This window comes from Silurus meridionalis, chromosome 25 (assembly GCF_014805685.1).
Source record: "Silurus meridionalis isolate SWU-2019-XX chromosome 25, ASM1480568v1, whole genome shotgun sequence".
Classification (NCBI taxonomy): Eukaryota; Metazoa; Chordata; class Actinopteri; order Siluriformes; family Siluridae; genus Silurus; species Silurus meridionalis.
Genome location: NC_060908.1, coordinates 230,001 through 250,322, shown reverse-complemented (window position 1 = coordinate 250,322; position 20,322 = coordinate 230,001). Strand labels below are relative to the sequence as shown.

The 20,322-nt window shown below is 45.6% G+C and overlaps 1 protein-coding gene across 6 annotated transcripts; it reads right to left on the bottom strand.

The window, feature by feature from the left end:
* Positions 1–4,052: 4,052 nt before the first annotated feature.
* LOC124379335 (MAP7 domain-containing protein 2-like) lies at positions 4,053–18,825 on the bottom strand. 6 transcript variants are annotated; one of them, XM_046839623.1, is made up of 21 exons: positions 18,111–18,825; positions 14,866–14,976; positions 14,681–14,788; positions 14,513–14,590; positions 12,866–13,029; positions 12,691–12,784; positions 12,033–12,095; positions 11,163–11,288; positions 10,952–11,061; positions 10,721–10,818; positions 10,102–10,313; positions 9,892–10,018; positions 9,696–9,771; positions 9,514–9,579; positions 8,188–8,238; positions 8,036–8,102; positions 7,797–7,834; positions 6,349–7,689; positions 5,640–6,204; positions 5,277–5,503; positions 4,053–4,378 (listed from the first exon to the last, which is right to left on the bottom strand). In XM_046839623.1, the coding sequence occupies exons 1-19, from the start codon at positions 18,160–18,162 to the stop codon at positions 5,854–5,856; spliced, it is 3,333 nt and encodes a 1,110-aa protein (XP_046695579.1). In that variant the 5' UTR covers positions 18,163–18,825; the 3' UTR covers positions 4,053–4,378; positions 5,277–5,503; positions 5,640–5,853. The 6 variants fall into 6 exon arrangements, with proteins under 6 accessions (XP_046695579.1, XP_046695575.1, XP_046695578.1 ...); XM_046839619.1 differs by having other exon boundaries at positions 5,640–7,689; XM_046839620.1 differs by lacking the exon at positions 4,053–4,378 and adding an exon at positions 4,417–4,793 and having other exon boundaries at positions 5,640–7,689.
* Positions 18,826–20,322: the final 1,497 nt, after the last annotated feature.

Genomic DNA, 20,322 nt, shown 5'->3' with positions numbered 1-20,322 from the left:
ATACAGCTGGTGAGTCTCTTCTCAATATTATTAACTCCTCACTATCTTTAGGTCACGTCCCTAAAGCCCTCAAGTTAGCAGTTATTAAGTCCCTCATTAAAAAACCTAATCTGGATCCAAACACGCTATCGAATTACAGACCAATTTCAAATCTCCCATTTATGTCTAAGATTTTAGAAAAGATTGTCGCTGCCCAGTTCTGTTCCTACCTGCAAGAGAACAAGATCTTTGAAGAATTTCAGTCAGGTTTTAGGCCCCATAATAGCACAGAAACTGCTCTAGTTAAAATAACTAATGACCTGTTTTTAGCTTCAGACCAAGGCTTCATCTCGCTGTTAGTTTTACTAGATCTTAGTTCTGCGTTCAACACTATAGATCATGATCTTCTCCTAGATCACTTACAGAATTACATTGGCATTCAGGGACAGGCATTAAGCTGGTTTAAATCCTACCTGTCTGATCGTTACCATTTCGTAGATTTAAATGGAGAGCTATCCAGGCTAATGCTAGTGAACTATGGCATGCCACAGGGTTCAGTTCTAGGACCCCTGCTCTTCACAATATACATTCTTCCCTTAGGAAATATTATAAGGAGGCATGGAATTAGCTTCCACTGTTACGCTGATGATACCCAGCTATATATCTCATCTAAACCAGGCGATACACTCAATTAGCTCAGATAACTGAGTGTGTTAAAGAAATAAGAGATTGGATGACCCATAACTTTCTACTTTTAAATTCTGATAAGACGGAGATTTTGCTCATCGGCCCAAAAACTAGAACACAGAAGCTCCAGTATCTCAACCTGCATTTAGACGGATGTTCTGTAACCACTAGTTCATCAGTAAAAGACCTGGGAGTTATTTTAGAGCAACTTGTCTTTGAAAAATCACATCAACCAAGTTACAAAAACAGCCTTCTTTCACCTTAGAAATATTTCTAAGCTAAGAAACATGTTGTCTATATCTGATGCAGAGAAGCTCGTCCATGCGTTCATGACCTCCAGAATAGACTACTGTAATGCATTACTAGGTGGATGTCCTGCATCATTAATAAACAAGCTTCAGTTAGTCCAGAATGCAGCAGTCAGAGTTCTCACAAGGTGGAGAAAATATCACCATATAACCCCAATCTTCTCATCCCTACACTGGCTTCCTGTTAAGTTTCAAATCCACTACAAACTACTGCTTCTTACCTACAAAACACTAAATGCTTTATCTCCATGTTTCTCTCCAGTCTTCTAACACGCTACAATCCGTCACGCTCCCTGAGATCTCAAAACTCTGGGCTTCTAGTAGTTCCTAGAATAGCAAAGTCCACTAAAGGTGGTAGAACATTTTCACATTTAGCTCCTAAACTCTGGAATAGTCTTCCTGACAGTGTTCGGGGCTCAGACACACTCTCCCAGTTTAAGTGCAGATTAAAGACGTATGTTTTTAGCGAGTTCTACACATAACACACATCACATCATAACCTTGTGCTCCAGAACATCTGATCACATCACATTATCAACTTGTGCTGTTAATATCATGAACAGCAGCTACGCTAATTCCTCTCCACTGCTTCTCTTTCTCTCCCCATCACGAGGCTTCCTGAGGTTGCTCCAGCTCCAGTCACGTCCCACCTCATGAAGATTGTGGACCTTTAAAAGGTAGATGCTGCAAACATCTAGAACCGTCTAGAGACGTACCAGTGCCATTTAGATCCCACTTCATGTGGAGTTTGGACACTGGACCTCCTGGAGTGTTTAAAGGTTCTGGCATGGAGAAGCTGGTGTTGGATCTGTGATGATCTCAGATGTTGAGCTATTTTATGAGTTGCTCAGTAGCCCCTAGTTTTATAACCATGATGACTGTAGAAGACTGTAGAAAGAACATCAGTCATAATCACACACTCCAGTGCTCATGTTAGTTCTCACTCTCCAGTGTTCTGTAGTGTTTAAAGACTATAATCACACTCTTGATGTCACCCAAATGAGGATGAGGTTCTGCTTTTGAGTCTGGTTCCTCTCAAGGTTTCTTCCTCATAACATCTGAGGGAGTTTTTCCTTCACCACAGTCTCCATGGTGCTCATCAGGGATACAATACACAAGAATAAAACACTGAAGAGTAAAATTCACATTAAAGGAACTGTACCTGTAGTGTACCTGTACCTCTACTGTGACAATAAAGTTGTATCTATTCACATGGACTGATTTATAAATGTTAAATATTTACCTGTGAACTATTTATTCATGTAAACATGTGCACTTATTAAAACTCTGTACAAAATCCAAAGTAATGGAGAGTGTGTTAGAGAAGTGAAGAAAAGAGTGCAGGCAGGGTGGAGTGGGTGGAGAAGAGTGATAGCAGGAGTGATTTGTGATAGAAGAGTATCTGTGAGAGTGAAAGGGAAAGTTTATAGGACTGTGGTGAGACCTGAGATGTTGTATGGATTAGAGACAGTGGCATTGAGTAAAAGACAGGAGGTGGAGCTGGAGGTAGCAGAGCTGAAGATGTTGAGATGTTCGTTGGGAGTGACGATGGACAGGATTAGAAATGAGTTTATTAGAGGACAGCGCATGTAGGACGTTTTGGAGACAAGGTGAGGAAGGTGAGATTGAGATGGTTTGGACATGTGCAGAGGAGGGACATGGGGTATATCAGTAGGAGAATGCTGAGGATGGAGACACCAGGAAGGAGGAAAAGAGGAAGGCCAAGGAGGAGGTTTATGGATGTGGTGAAGGAAGACATGCAGGTAGTTGGTGTGACAGGCAGATGTAGAGGACAGAGGGGGATGGAGATGGATGATCCACTGTGGCGCCCCCTAATGGGTAAATAAAAAAAATAAATAAATAAATAAATAAATAAATAAATAAATAAACAAACAAACAAATAAATAAATAAATAATAAAACTCACGGTCAGTAGAAGATGGGACTGTATAATGTTTTTATTTGGATGATTATTGATGTGTAACACGGTGTTCAGGCTTCATGCAGCTTGTTTACAGAAGGTACATGTGCACTGAGAATGATGATTTATTAATTGATTTTTTTATCCACTTGCAGGTAAAAGGACGAGTAGCGTTTGGATTAAAACACTTTTCAGGGTGTAGTCACTCAGAAACACACTCATCCCCCTCCACAGCAGCAGTGGCACCGGATTCATGTGTGTCTTTGTTTAACCCACATTCACTTCAACACTACAGTGAGAAAGTGGATCTGATGCTCACACTGATGACCTCATCACGGCTGTGTCCCAAACGCCAACAGTGCAGGAGGAATCTTAATCCAGTGTGTGGTTCAGGATCATGTGCACACACACTGTACACACACACACTGTACACACTTATTGTATACACACATTAAACCCACACACTGATTTACAAAATCAAAATAAACCAAAAAAAGTGTGGATCTTGAAGTCGGCTAGTAAATAATCAGATTAAAGGTACACTGAGCTCCAGGGTGAAACCTTCTGTAGCAGGGAATCAGAACCTCAGTATAGAGTTTTTACATTAATAGTCCACAAGGCAGAAATCATTTTTCATCATAAAGACGTTGCAGATCTACACGTCTCCAGATAAATACAGTGCAGCGCTAACGGGAGAGAAACGCATGCCTAATGTCTAATATGATCATAATCACTGTAATCTTCATTACTCTGTATTTTCTCCAGATTCCAGATACTGAAACAGCCCGGCTTTTAAAGCACAATTAGCTCAGGTAGCATAGAATGTGCTCGCTAACAGCTAGCTTACTGGTTCTCTCAGGCTAGCTAGCAGTTCACCTACGGGGTGTGTTTTTGCTACGTTTGGGAGATTTATATCTAATGTAAATTTGTAGCGTGTTAGCAAAAAACCCAGTGCAGTTAGCCGTATAGCAGCGCTAGTCTATCCACTACACTGTAATGAGGAGTTTCTCCCAGTTTTCCTCACTGAGGGTGTGTGTGTCTGTGTGTGTGTGTGTGTGTGTGTGTTTGTCTGTGGGTGTGAGTGTGTGTGTGTCTGTCTGTCTGTGAGTGTCTGTGTGTGTGTGTGTGTGTGTGTGTGTGTCTGTATATGTGCCTCTGTGTGTGTATGTGTCTATGTGTGTGTGTGTGTGTATGTGTCTGTGCATGTGTGTCTGTATATGTGCCTGTGTGTGTGTGTGTGTGTGTGTGTGTGTGTTTGTGTGTGTGTGTGTGTATCTGATTATCTGTACATGCCAATACACATAATTACCCAGAGCTAATAAAAAACACACCCTATTCTCATTATTGAATAAATAAACAAATAAATAAATAAGTCTGTGTGATTATTAGCGGTAGCAGGAAAATGCTAATATGGCTAATGTGTGGAGATGATGCTCAGTCTGTCCTCCAGTGATAAAAGATTTCCTCTTCGTCACACACTAAACCTACACACACACACACACACACACACAAACAGAGCACAATGAAAAGTAATGCACATCAACTTATAGGCAGTGATATAAAATATTAAAGATACACATGTAGCAGTTACTGATACGATCCAATTCAACACAATGAAAAAAAATCTGATGCCCTGCAATTCATTATGGTACAGAAAGTTCACTTTTATTTCTGGGGTTCAGACAGACAACAAATCATCAATTTACTTCTGACTTCTAACTCATGGCCTTTAAACACACGCTGTTATAGTGTAACAAACTGATGAAATAGAACCAGATGTTCTTTTCCTGTTGTGTCTCCAGGAAGTTGCAGCTCTACCTCTGCCATGTTAATCTGTCTTCTATGTGACTCTTTACACGCCTAGTGTTCACGTAGCAGCAGAGGTGCTGAAAGAACCCGCTCCAGAAACAAGGAAAAATCAATTTACATATTAAATATTGGTCACAAATTATTGGACACTTTCTGAATAATAAAATAATCTACTAATAATTATATATAAATTAATCACTTTTATTAACACAAATCTGCAAAAAAATGTGCATCGTGATACAAAAGCCAACTTTTATCCAAAACACACATTTTTAAAATCAATGCAGAAGTGTGTGTGTGTGTCTGTGTGTGTGTCTGTGTGTGTGTGTGTGTGTGTGTGTGTCTGTGTGTGTGTGTGTCTGTGTGTGTGTGTGTGTGTGTGTGTGTGTGTGTGTGTCTGTGTGTGTGTGTGTGTGTGTGTGTGTGTCTGTGTGTGTGTGTGTGTGTGTCTGTGTGTGTGTGTGTGTGTCTGTGTGTGTGTGTGTGTGTGTGTGTGTGTGTGTGTGTGTGTGTGTGTGTGTGTATGTGTCTGTGCATGTGTGTCTGTATATGTGCCTGTGTGTGTGTGTTTACCTCATTCCTTTCTGCTCCTCATGTTCAGTGTGGTAGACGTCTGTTTTGATTCGATCACGTTTTTGTTGCGGTCTCCGTGTGGGCTGCTGCAGGGCATTATTGGATACGTCACATGACCAGTCAGGTCCAGCAGGTCCTCCAGTGCTTGTGAATTGTTCACGACGCTCTGAACTTCAGAGATTGGTGAGAACTTGGGGATTGAGACGAGTTCCTCTTTGGACACGGTGCTGAGGAGAGACATGTACACACTCTTTACTACACAGTGCACCAACTGACACAACACCCACAGTGCACTTCACTACAGTGGTGATTAGTTCACTGCCTACAGAACAGTCATGTGACTGATTTGGAACAAGGCCTCACCTGACTTCTATCAACTGCACCTCTTCAGCAGACTCCTTTCTGGCCCCACCACTTTTCTCTAGACACTCCAAGTCACTGTGAGCTGGTGGGAGCTGTGATGGAAGTAGTGTGCTGAGGGGGGTGGGGCTACTCGATGTTTTTTCTGATGTCACCTGTGATGATGTCATGACAGTTTTTACCTGTGAGCTCACCTTCCCATTTGCTTGCTCACTCTTCACCTGGCTTTTAACCAGGCTGAGCTCCTCCTGAGTGATAGAACCTTCACCAGGCTGTTCGCCTGCTGGGCAGGGGGACTTTTCACCAAACTATTCACCTGCTGGGCAGGGGGGCTCTTCACCGGGTTGTTCTCCTGCTGGGAATGGCAACTCTTCGCCGAACAATTCACCTGCACGGCAGGAGGACTCTTAATTGAGCTGTTCACCTGCTGAGTAGGAGGACTCTTCACCAGGCTGTTCACCTGCTGGGTAGGGGGACTCTTTACTGAAAAGTTCACCTGCTGGGTAGAAGGACTCTTCACTGGGTTGTTCACCTGCTGGGTAGGAGGACTCTTCATCGGGCTATTCACCTGCTGGGTAGGAGGACTCTTCACTGGGCTGTTCGCCTGCTGGGTAAGAGGGCTCTTCATCGGGCTATTAACCTGCTGGGTAGGAGGAATCTTTACTGGACTGTTGACCTGCTGGGTAGGAGGAATCTTTACTGGGCTGTTCACCTGCTGGGTAGGAGGACTCTTCACTGGGCTGTTCGCCTGCTGGGTAAGAGGGCTCTTCATCGGGCTATTAACCTGCTGGGTAGGAGGAATCTTTACTGGGCTGTTGACCTGCTGGGTAGGAGGAATCTTTACTGGGCTGTTCACCTGCTGGGTAGGAGGAATCTTCACTGGGCTGTTCACCTGCTTGTAAGGGGGACTCTTCACCAGGCTGAGCATCTGCTGGGTAGGGGGACTCTTCATTGAGCTGTTCGTGTATTCAGCAGTGTATCTTTTTACCTGACTGTTCACATGCTGTGAGGTAGTCCATAGTGGGTTGCTCACTTGCTGGGGAGTTGGCTGCTCCAAGGTTGGTGTTGCAAACGAACTGTTCACCTGCTGAGACATTTGACTCTCCACTGGACTGTTCACCTGCTCGAAGGTTTGACCCTTCACCTGCTGACAGGTTGGAGTCTTCACCTGGCTGTTCACCTGCTGAGAGGTTGGAGTCTTCACCTGGCTGTTCACCTGCTGAGAGGTTGGAGTCTTCACCTGGATTTTCGCCTGCTGAGAGGTTGGAGCCTTCACCTGGCTATTCGCCTCCTGAGAGGTTGGAGTCTTCACCTGGCTGTTCACCTGCTGAGAGGTTGGAGTCTTCACCTTGCTGTTTACCTGCTGAGAGGTTGGAGTCTTCATCTGGCTGTTCACCTGCTGAGAGGTTGGAGTCTTCACCTGGCTGTTCACCTCCTGAGAGGTTGGAGTCTTCACCTGGCTGTTCACCTGCTGAGAGGTTGGAGTCTTCACCTGGCTGTTTACCTGATGAGCGGTTGAACTTGTCATTGGACTAGTTACCTGCTGCGAAGTTGGACTCTTCATTGGACTGGTTACCTGCTGGGAGGTTGGACTCTTCATTGGATTGTTCAAGTGTTGGGAGGTTGGACTCTTCACCTGGCTGTTCACCTGCTGGGAGGTAGGACTCTTTACCTGGCTGTTTACCTGTTCAGAGCAGGAACTGGGTTTCTGCTCACCAGTCTCCTGTTTGATGACATGTGAAAGGTCATGGTTGATCTTCAGGTCTGTCCCCTGTGCTCTCTCCTTGACTGGAAGATGATTCTTCTGGCTTTGAGCAGAGATCTCCGGAAGCTTCTCTGATGAACTGATCTTGTTCCCCTGAGTGTGCTGTTTCTCTCTCACAGGTGAGCTTCTCTGAGATGACACTGGCGCGATGTTCACCTTTACAGCGGTCACTTTGTGCTCAGGAGAGTTTAGTGATGGTGTGTTGTGCAGGACCTGTGCAGGTGTGTGTGAACTCTTCTCTGCACCCTGCTGCTGCTTGATGATGCATTCAGGTGTGTGTGGCTTCACCTGTTCACACAACATCATCTCAAATCACTCGCTATGCTACAGAAACACCATCCCATGTTTTACACAGACGTCTTTACATTCACCCGATTTAGTGAGGTGGAGCTCACCTGTGCAGCAGTGGGCGGGGCTTTCACCTGGACTTCACCTGCGCACACACACACACACACACACACACACACACTTACACTCAGAGCTGTAATGGGAGGGTTCTGGGCCTCTGCCCCTCAGTGTGCTATTAAATTCTGAAATGTTTTCATGAGGTGTGAATGCTAACCTGCTAATGATTCTAAGGTACTAGTGAAAGGCTAGTTCATGCTAGTTAGCATCGTGTTGCTGTTACACTCACCCGGAGGAGATGACGTGTGCGAGTGTGTGTGAGACGGAGGGGAATGAAGCTCCTGACTTTTCTCACTCTGTAAATATAATAATAATAATAATTTTATTAATTTCAGTTCAAACAATTATATTATAATTCTGTTCATGAAACATGAAACACACCTTCACATCTCCATCACTCCTCCTGGTCCTCCTCATGATCTCCTCAATCCTCTGCAAACATGGAGAGAACACGAACACAAACACACACACACACACACACACAGTCTGTAGTGTCTGGGTGGAGTGTGATTGTACAACCCCAATTCCATAAAAGTTGTTACAGCGCCATGTTTCCCACTATAGTAATAGATGTAGTTATGCAGTTAGCAGCGTCTCGCTCAGATATACAATCCCCCTTCCTGAAAAAGAAAAACGTTTTCTGGATAGAAGCATCTGTTGCTCTAAAACCTGTTCATATCATTCAGCAGTGATGAATCCTTTCCAAACGTACAAGCTGCTCATTCCACAGGCACTAATGCACCATCACACCAACAGAGATGCAGCTTTTTGAACTAAACGCTGATAAACAGTCAGATGGTCCCTCTCCTCTTTAGTCTGGAGGATGGTGGTGATTTTCAATTCATCTGACCACAGAACAGTTTTCCACTTTGCCTCAGTACATTTTAAATGAGCTTTGGCCCAGAGATGATGGTGGTGTTTCTGGATCATGTTCACACATACCTTCTACTTTATATGATAGAGATTTAACCTGCATTTGTGGATGATACGGAAAACTGTGTCCACAGAAAATGATTTCTGGAGGTGTTAATGAACCCATGCAGTGATTTCCATTACAGAATCATCACTGTTTTAAATGCAGTGGCCCCTGAGGGCCCAAAGACCACAAACATCCAATATAGTTTTTCCCCCTTGTCCCTTGTGTATTTCTCCAGATACTTTGAAATGTTTGGTGATATTATGTTCTGTAAATGATGAGATTTTCACATGTTGATGTTGAGGAACATTATTGTGAAACAGTTTGTAGATGCAGTCTTTCACAGATTGGTGAAGCTCCGCCCATCTTTACTTCTGAGAGACTCTGCATCTCTAAGATACACTATTTATACCCCAATCATCTCACTGACCTGCTGCTAATTAACCTCATTAGATACTAGATGTTTCTCCAACTGTTTCATTTGAACAGCATTTACTTTTTCCACACTTTTTGTTGCTCCGATACAACAAATTCAAAAAGACCTGATTTTCTCCTTATAATTAAACATTTCCTTAATTTTACACACGATATGTTTTTTATATTTTACTGTGAATAAAATATCTGTTTATGTGATTTATGTGATTTATGTGATGTGATGTCACATCATTGCATTGTTTTAATTTAAATTTCACAGTCTTACAACTATTCTGCAATTGGAGTTGTATAATATGTATAGTGTGTGTGTGTGTGTGTGTGTGTGTGTGTGTGTGTGTGTGTGTGTGTATTACAACCTTTTTTCTCTGTTGTCGCTCTTGCTCCTCCTGCAGCTTCATCACCTCTCTCTCCACTTCCTGTTTCTGTCACACACACACACACACACACACACACACACACACACACACACACACACATCAACACTTACCTGATCATAAAATCTGTGCGTTTGTGTATGTGAGACCATGAAATAACGAACCTCCTGTAGCTCCTTCTCTTCATCAGCTTTTCTCTTCATCTCCTCCTGCTTCTTCTTCAGCTGCTCAGCTTTCAACCTGTCTCTCACACACACACACACACACACTCCAAATTACACTACAGCTGGATATAAAGAGTGGACAGGTGCCTTCTTCACTGACACACACACACACACACACACACACACACACACACACCTGTCCTTGTCCTTCTGATCCTTCTGTATGAGATCAAAGTTTTGTCGCTCTGCTAGAACACGAGCCGCCTCGTCTCCCCCCCCTGTTGTTGTGGCGACGGTCGTTGCAGAGGTCAGAGGTGAATGTCCTGTAATAAACCCAGAGGTTAGTGATGAGACATCAGTGCTGAGGGACGTGTGACGTGTGCGCTGTGTCACGTGTGTCCCTCACCTGGGCTCACATCTGGACTTCTCTTTGCAGGTCTGTGCTTCTCTGCTTTATCGGTCCCAAGCTCGTGACCTCTGACCTTCTGGGTTGGCCTTTTAGGGCTCAGCTGCTCGTCAGTGAGGGGGGTGGAAGGGGTGGAGGGGGTATGTCTCAGCGGGGAGGGGGGGTAATGATGGAGCGGAGCAGGAGACTGAGTACGACTCCTAGGAATCAACCTACACAAACACAAACACACACACACACACACACACACACACACACACACTCAGCATAGATAATATCATGTGATATCTTCTCTGTTCTGGCATCGAGGTGGTGGAATGAACTTCCCCATGATGTCTGAACACCGGAGTCTCTGATTATCTTCAAGCGACGACTGAAGACCTTCATCTTCCTGAAACACTTAAATGAGCACTTTCCAAGTTTGTAGAATTCCAGAGTTATATTTATATTAAGTTTGTAATCTTGTGTACAGTGTAGATTTATTCATTACTGGAGACTCAAAGCACTTTTGTACGTCGCTCTGGATAAGGGCGTCTGCTACATGCTGTAAATGTAAATGATATGTGTGTGTGTGTGTGTGTGTGTGTGTGTGTGTGTGTGTGTGTGTGTGTGTGTTTACTTTGGTGATGCAGTGCGCCGGATGACATCAGCAGGAGATTCGGCTCGTCTCACAGGTGATCCAGTCGGCGTCCTTCTCTCTATACGCAACCTGTCCTTCTACACACACACACACACACACACACACACACACACACACACACACACACACCATATAAACCCACACCACTTGAAGTACATTACTGCTACTACCTACAGTGCATTATGGGTAAAATACACCCCCCCTCCTGACCTTCGGGGTACTGGGAGCTGAACTTGCCCCACCCGTCTCCATGGCAGCAGCGTTGGCACGGCGACGGCTCGGGGAGGCGCAGTAGAGCGACCTGTGAGGACTGGAGGGAACTGAGCAGGAGGAGAAATGAAACACTTCCAGGTCAGAGATCAGGAGCAGGATGTGTGAGTGTGTGTGTGTGTGTGTGAGTGTGTGAGTGTGTGTGTGTTACCTGTGCACCGTGGACAGGGCACACACAGCTCTGCGTCACTGCTACAGCGAGCGAGTGAGGAGTGTGTGTGTGTACAGAGACGATGAAGTGACAGGTTATCCACAGAGGTCATGTGAACATGATGGACTGATGGATGGAGGATTGGAGAAACAGAAAGATCAAGAGATGGAAGGATGGGCAAAGGGAAAAACACATGAAAGAAAAGCAGTGAACTTGGTGAGATGAGTGAACTACTGAAGAGAATGATGGGAAATGTTCAGCACGTAGAAATTTAACACTAATGATGAACACACACACACACACACACACACACACACACACACACACACACACACACACACACACTGATGCTTATACTCCAAACAGCTGTCAATGTCCATCACTGAGACTGACCAATAAAAAGGCCATGCCCCTTTCACTGAAACTGACAGGCTGTGAGAGCTGGGTTGAGAAGGAGATGGGGGCGGGGTTTGGAGGGAGACAGGGCGGGGTTTAGAGAGAGACAGGGCGGAGTTTAGAGGGAGAAGGGGTGGGGTTTACAAAGACAGGCAGGGTTGATAGGAAGACGGGCGGGGTTTAGAGGGAGATGGCGGGGCTTACAGGGAGAAGGGTTGGAGTTAAGAGAGATGGGGGCAGGGTTTACAGGGAGAAAGGGTGGGGTTGAGAGGGAAATGGGGTGGGGTTTACAGGGAGAAGGGTGGGGTTTACAGGAGATGGGGCGGGTTTAGAGGAGATAGGGCGGGTTTAGAGGAAGAAGGGTGGGGTTTAGAATTAGATGGGGGTCAGAAGGAGAAGAGGGAGGGTTGATATGAAGATGGGGCGGGTTTAGAGGAAGACAGGGAGGGGTTAAGAGGCGGCTGGGGTTCATACCGTCGCCTAATTCGTTGGTAGCAGGAAAGCAAGTGATGTGGTCATGGGGGAGGTTATAGTCACCTGGGCAACGGGGGCGGAGCAAAAGCACAGAAAGCAGAGCATTATGCACAGGCTGGACTGTGTGTGTGTGTGTGTGTGTGTGTGTGTGTGTGTGTGTGTGTGTGTGTGCGTACATATAGGGCAGAGATCTCACACACACACACACACACACACACACACACACACACACACACACACACACACACACACACATGGAACATTCTGTTGCCGAATAGTGACCTCTAAGTAAAATGCACTACTAATATATCAGTCCGGTCACCTGCCAAATACTGAGCTTGTGGGTTTTTTTTTTTATAATACATCAATCAGTTCATCTTAAACTTCCTCTTCTCCATCCTTCTCCATCCTTCTCCACCCATCCTTCTTCACTCCTTCTCCACTCCCTCTCCATCCTTCTTCACCCTCCTTCAAACTTCTCAACTCCTCCACTCTTTTCCATCCTTCTCCATTATCTGTCCCTCTCTATTTCAGTTCAATTGTTTCTCTTCTCTTTCTCTGCTCTAAACGTTTACTGACGCCTTTCTCCTTCTCCCATCTGTCACTCCCTCTTTCTCTCTCTCTCTCTCTCTCTCTCTCTCTCTCTCTCTTTACTCACTCTGTCCATTTATTCCCCAGGTCCCACGTTTGTTTCTGTTCTCCAGTTGAAGACTTCGCTCCATTGATTTCCTCATCAGAGCTTCCAGACGTTCCTACACACACACACACACACACACACGATCAGTAAATGGAGTGTGTACAGAGATGAAGGTCACATGAAGATATCAGCTGACCTTTTCCTCCTCGAGCTGCTGCCTCCTTTTCTCCTCCACTGCGGCTCTGCGCTGCTCCTCCCTCTGTTTCTGCTCCTCTAAACGTCTCCATCTCTCCTCCCTCGTTCTCTCATACTGCAGACGAGAGCGACGCTCCTTCTCCATCAGAACCTGCTCCCTCACCGCTGAGAGAGAGAAAGAGAGAGAGGGAGAGAGAGATGGAGAGAAATCAGAATCAGGTTTATTGGTCCAGTGTGTTGACACACGAAGGAATTTGGTTCCAGCTGTTAGTGACTCTCAAAAGTACAGACATAAAAAACACTGTACATTCAGCCTGGACTCTACGAGACAAAACACACACTGTGAGACGATACAGACAATGTGAGACACTGTGAGACGATACAGACAATGTGAGACACTGTGAGACGATACAGACAATGTGAGACACTGTGAGACGATACAGACAATGTGAGACACTGTGAGACGATACAGACAATGTAAGACACTGTGAGAGGATACAGACAATGTGAGACAATGTGAGACGATAGAGACAATGTGAGACACTGTGAGAGGATACAGACAATGTGAGACACTGTGAGACGATACAGACAATGTGAGACACTGTGAGACGATACAGACAATGTGAGACACTGTAAGACGATACAGACAATGTGAGACACTGTGAGACGATACAGACTATGTGAGACACTGTGAGACGATACAGACAATGTGAGACACTGTGAGACGATACAGTCAATGTGAGACACTGTGAGAGGATACAGACAATGTGAGACACTGTAAGACGATACAGACAATGTGAGACACTGTAAGACGATACAGACTATCTGAGACACTGTGAGACGATACAGACAATGTGAGACACTGTGAGACGATACAGACAATGTGAGACACTGTGAGACGATACAGACTATGTGAGACACTGTGAGACGATACAGACAATGTGAGACACTGTGAGAGGATACAGACAATGTGAGACACTGTGAGAGGATACAGACAATGTGAGACACTGTGAGAGGATACAGACAGTATGAGTGTTAATAGAGATACAGATTCTATGACAGATCAGTGATGTATATAAAGTGTGTGTTTATGAGATGTTAATGAGGCTGATCGCCTGGGGGAAGAAACTGTTCCTGTTTCTGACAGTTTGGGTGAAAGAGACAGATAAAGGTGAAGTCTGTTAAAAACACAAATTGAAATGAAAATACAATGAAATACACTTTGCCTCCATTACACTCTCTCTCTCTCTCTCTCTCTCTCTCACTCTCTCACTCTCTCTCACACTTTCTCTCTCTCTCTCTCTCTCTCTCTCCCTCTTTCTCTCACTGTCTCTCTCACTCTCTCTCTCTCTCTCTCTCTCTTACTCTCTCTCACACTTTCTCTCTCTCTCTCTCTCTCTCTCTCTCCTCTCTCTCTCTCTCTCTCTCTCACACTTTCTCTCTCTCTCTCTCTCTCTCTCTCTCTCTCTCTCTCTCTCTCTCTCTTTCTCTCTCACTCTCTCTCTCTCACTCTCTCTTTCTCTCTCTCTCTCACACTCTCTCTCTCTCTCTCTCTCTCTCTCTCCATCTATCTCTTATTCTCTTTCAGTGTGTTATTAGAGTGAAAGTTGGAGGACACATGATGGTGAAAGTGAATAAGTGAACAGACCCAGACTCCTCTCTCTCTCCTCTCGTCTCTCTCTGGCCAGTCTCATCCTGTCATCTGTTTTGAGGAGAGTCTCCACACCTGGAGAAGAGAGAGAGAGAGAAAGAGAGAGATGTTTACTCCCTCATGTTATGGTTGATGGAGGAAACTGGTTCCTGATCAGTAACTCACACTGGGTTCCTGCGTGTGTGATGTTATTGGTCAGGTGGCGGACAGGTGAAGCATGCCCATTGGTCAATGGCTTCTTTTCTGTCACAGAGGGCGGAGTCAATATTTTATCTGAAACAGAGAGACAGTGACATCACCCTTCACACAGTGACATCATCATTATCATAATGGAAGTAGAAGAGGCTTACTTTGTTCAACAGTAGTTGGGCTGTTCTGATTGGCTGTTTGGTGAGCTTGGGAGGCGTGGCCATTTATCTTCGTTTTCTTTTCAGGACCTGGTGATGATGTCATCACTGTAGCTATCAACAAACAGGAAGTAACAACACTTTTACGTTAATATTAAATACTGCAGGAGATATATACACACACACACACACACACACACACACACACACACACAATACAGCATGTGCACACTAACACACACACACACACAATTCAGCACGTGCACACTAACACACACACAAACACACACACATACACACACAATTCAGCATGTGCACACTAACAAACACACACAATTCAGCATGTGCACACTAACACACACACACACACACATACACACACAATACAGCATGTGCACACTAACACACACAATTCAGCACGTGCACACTAACACACACACTAACACACACACACACACACACATACACACACAATACAGCATGTGCACACTAACACACACACACACACACACACAATTCAGCAGGTGCACACTAACACACACACACACACTAACACACACACACATACACACACACACACAGCATGTGCACACTAACACACACTAACACACACACACACACACAAATACACAAATACACACACACAATCCAGCATGTGCACACACACACACACACACACACAGCATGTGCACACACACACACACACAAACACACACACACATACACACACACAATTCAGCATGTGCACACTAACAAACACACACAATTCAGCATGTGCACACTAACACACACACACACACACACACACATACACACACACACACACAGCATGTGCACACTAACACACACAATTCAGCACGTGCACACTAACACACACACTAACACACACACACACACACACACACACACACATACAGCATGTGCACACTAACACACACACACACATTCAGCAGGTGCACACTAACACACACACACACACACACACACACACACACAACACACACACACAGCATGTGCACACTAACACACACACACACACAACACACACACACACACACACACACACACACACAATCCAGCATGTGCACACTAACACACACACACACACACACACACACACACACACACACAGCATGTGCACACACACACACAATTCAGCATGTGCACACACACACACAATCCAGCATGTGCACACTAACACACACAATTCAGCAGGTGCACACTAACACACACTAACACACACACACACACTAGATGAGGGCACTAGATGAGGGTGTAGGGAACTAAATGAGGTGTAGGGCACTAGATGAGGTGTAGGGCACTAGATGAGGCACTAGATGAGGTGTAGGGAACTAAATGAGGTGTAGGGCACTAGATGAGGTGTAGGGCACTAGATGAGGTGTAGGGCACTAGATGAGGGTGTAGGGCACTAGATGAGGTGTAGGGAACTAAATGAGGGCACCAGATGAGGGTGTAGGGCACTAGATGAGGGTGTAGGGCACTAGATGAGGGTGTAGGGCACTAGATGAGGGTGTAGGGCACTAGATGAGGGCACTAGATGAGGTGTAGGGCACTAGATGAGGTGTAGGGCACTAGATGAGGGTTTAGGGCACTAGATGAGGGTGTAGGGCACTAGATGAGGGCACTAGATGAGGGTGTAGGGCACTAGATGAGGGTGTAGGGCACTAGATGAGGGCACTAGATGAGGGTGTAGGGCACTAGATGAGGGCACTAGATGAGGGTGTAGGGCACTAGATGAGGGTGTAGGGCACTAGATGAGGGCACTAGATGAGGTGTAGGGCACTAGATGAGGATGTAGGGAACTAAATGAGGGTGTAGGGCACTAGATGAGGGTGTAGGGCACTAGATGAGGGTGTAGGGCACTAGATGAGGGCACTAGATGAGGGTGTAGGGAACTAAATGAGGGTGTAGGGCACTAGATGAGGGCACTAGATGAGGGTGTAGGGCACTAGATGAGGGTGTAGGGCACTAGATGAGGGTGTAGGGCACTAGATGAGGGCACTAGATGAGGGTGTAGGGCACTAGATGAGGCACTAGATGAGGTGTAGGGAACTAAATGAGGGTGTAGGGCACTAGATGAGGGCACTAGATGAGGGTGTAGGGCACTAGATGAGGATGTAGGGAACTAAATGAGGGTGTAGGGCACTAGATGAGGGTGTAGGGCACTAGATGAGGGTGTAGGGCACTAGATGAGGGCACTAGATGAGGGTGTAGGGAACTAAATGAGGTGTAGGGCACTAGATGAGGGTGTAGGCACTAGATGAGGTGTAGGGCACTAGATGAGGCACTAGATGAGGGTGTAGGGAACTAAATGAGGTGTAGGGCACTAGATGAGGTGTAGGGCACTAGATGAGGGTGTAGGGCACTAGATGAGGGTTTAGGGCACTAGATGAGGGTGTAGGGAACTAAATGAGGGCACCAGATGAGGGTGTAGGGCACTAGATGAGGGTTTAGGGCACTAGATGAGGTGTGGGGCACTAGATGAGGCACTAGATGAGGGTTTAGGACACTAGATGAGGGCACTAGATGAGGTGTGGGGCACTAGATGAGGGTGTAGGCACTAGATGAGGTGTAGGGCACTAGATGAGGTGTGGGGCACTAGATGAGGGCACTAGATGAGGGTTTAGGACACTAGATGAGGGCACTAGATGAGGGTGTAGGGCACTAGATGAGGGTTTAGGGCACTAGATGAGGGTGTAGGGAACTAGATGAGGGTTTAGGGCACTAGATGAGGGTGTAGGGCACTAGATGAGGGTGTAGGGCACTAGATGAGGGCACTAGATGAGGGTGTAGGGCACTAGATGAGGGTGTAGGGCACTAGATGAGGGTGTAGGGCACTAGATGAGGGCACTAGATGAGGGTTTAGGGCACTAGATGAGGGCACTAGATGAGGGTGTAGGGCACTAGATGAGGGTTTAGGACACTAGATGAGGGCACTAGATGAGGGTGTAGGGCACTAGATGAGGGTTTAGGACACTAGATGAGGGCACTAGATGAGGGTGAGCCCTTGTTGCACACAGAACATAAATATCATGTATATGTGCACTATAAAGAGACCCTACACCCTACAGACACATGATGGTGTACAGAGTCCCCTACACAAGTGCACTACATAGGGCATGAACATACTGACTACACCTTCTGTTTGGAACTTGACCCCTGAGATCTCGTGCTTTTGTGTGTGTGTGTGTGTGTGTGTGTGTGTGTGTGTGTGTGTAAGTGCTCACCTGTCCCCTCTTCACCTGGACGCCCGGGGTCTGCTTGTCTCCTGCTCTCCATCTCCCTCCCGGTGGAGGGTTGCCAGATTTACTGGTAGTTTACCTCCCTTTATGCACGGAACTATAAATTATCTGACAATTATAAACCGGAAACAGTGTGTGTGTGTGTGTGTGTGTGTGTGTGTGTGTGTGTGTGTGTGTGTGTGTGTGCGTGAGTGTTTGATTGATAATACGATTAATTATTAGTGTACCATAGAGTTGTCAAAATTTGGCAACCAGAAGTGAGGAGCTGGAGTTTATAACGCAGTGTTTAAATAGCACAGAACACACACACACACACACACACTATATATACACACGTACCCTATACACATTTTCACACACTACACAATCATGAAACACATCTGCATAAAGAAAACGGAGGTGTCCTGACCCTAGAACAATAATAACAACACGCTGCGCTCTTATTAAAGATTAACTCGACGTGATCTGGCAACCCCGATCCTCCGGCGTATCTGAATCTGCAGTGTCACTGCGCCCAAAATCCGCTTTTTATCCGAATCTCCTGCACTGAGACTCCGCCGTGCTGCAGCTCACACACACACACACACACACACACACACACACACACACACACACACACACACACACACACAGATCCTGGTGCTGATGGAGGAGAGCGCGCGCATCGAGCAGCATCCGAGCACAAAGCGCGAGGACCGAACAGGACGGAGGGGGAGTGACGTCACACATTCTCGCCTGGTCCGCTCTTGTGATTGGTGGATCAGTTCCGCTTTCGGAAGCTCTAATTCAATTGAATCAGATTAAGGCAGATTTGGATGATGTGCGCATGCGCATCCGAGCACGCGCGTCTCCCCCGTGCAGTGAGTTGTGATTGGCTCATTTTGGTTCATCAAAATGAACGAATCTTTTTTGTCATTTAATTTTGTTCTTTTGAACAGAAATAAAATGAAATATTATATAAATATTAAATTAGAAATGATCAGATCCCCAACACGTCTAAGTACATAAACTTTTACTATAATCCTAATAATGTATAAATGTATTTATAACTCTAAAAGAGTCGAGTGATGAACTACTCAATTCGGTTTCCTGCACAAACCCTCCGGAGATATTGCGATGCTTTGCGCATGCGCGTCCAGTAGTTTGAGACTGATCACTAGTGCGCAGTGAAGCGAGCTGCTCTGACTGCTTCTTCCTGCTAGAATATAAAATAAAAAAGGAAATGGAAAATAAACACGTTTCGTTTTATTTGAGTTTTTGTGTAAATGATGAACATCAGCTAGAGCGATGTGTTATAAAAACAGGCCCAGGTTGTGTTGTGTTTCTGTAATCTCTTTTTCCTTCACCACAGTCTCCACCGACTTGTTCATCAGGGACAAACTTACACTTATAAAGAACTTATTCATTTATATCACCACGTTATCTGTGTAAAGCTGCTGAGACAATGTTCATTCTTCTTCTTCTTCTTCCAGCTGCTCCCATTAGGGGTCGCCACAGCGGATCCTCCGTCTCCATTCCCCCCTGTCCTCTACATCTGCCTCTTTCACACCAACTACCTGCATGTCTTCCCTCACCACATCCATGAACCTCCTCCTTGATCTTCCTCTTTTTCTCCTTCCTGGTGTCTCCATCCTCAGCATTCTCCTACTGATATACCCCATGTCCCTCCTCTGCACATGTCCAAACCATCTCAATCTCACCTCCCTCACCTTGTCACCAAAACGTCCTACATGCGCTGTCCCTCTAATAAACTCATTTCTAATCCTGTCCATCGTCACTCCCAACGAACATCTCAACATCTTCAGCTCTGCTACCTCCAGCTCCACCTCCTGTCTTTTACTCAATGCCACTGTCTCTAATCCATACAACATCTCAGGTCTCACCACAGTCCTATAAACTTTCCCTTTCACTCTCACAGATACTCTTCTATCACAAATCACTCCTGCTATCACTCTTCTCCACCCACTCCACCCTGCCTGCACTCTTTTCTTCACTTCTCTAACACACTCTCCATTACTTTACACTGTTGACCCCAGGTACCTGAACTCCTCCACCTTCTCCACGTCTTCTCCCTGCATCCGCACCCCTCCACTGCCCTCCCTCTCATTCACACACATGTACTCTGTCTTACTCCTACTGACTTTCATTCCCCTTCTCTCCAGTGCATATCTCCACCTCTCCAGGATCTTCTCCACCT

Coding starts and splice junctions, on each gene's coding strand:
- LOC124379335 (XM_046839619.1), bottom strand. CDS start 18,162: ATGGAGAGCAGGAGACAAGCAGACCCCGGGCGTCCAGGTGAAGAGGGG. Junction 10,314..10,720: donor CGGCGCACTGCATCACCAAA/GTAAACACACAC, acceptor GTGTTTGTGTAG/GTTGATTCCTAGGAGTCGTA. Junction 10,019..10,101: donor AAGTCCAGATGTGAGCCCAG/GTGAGGGACACA, acceptor GGTTTATTACAG/GACATTCACCTCTGACCTCT.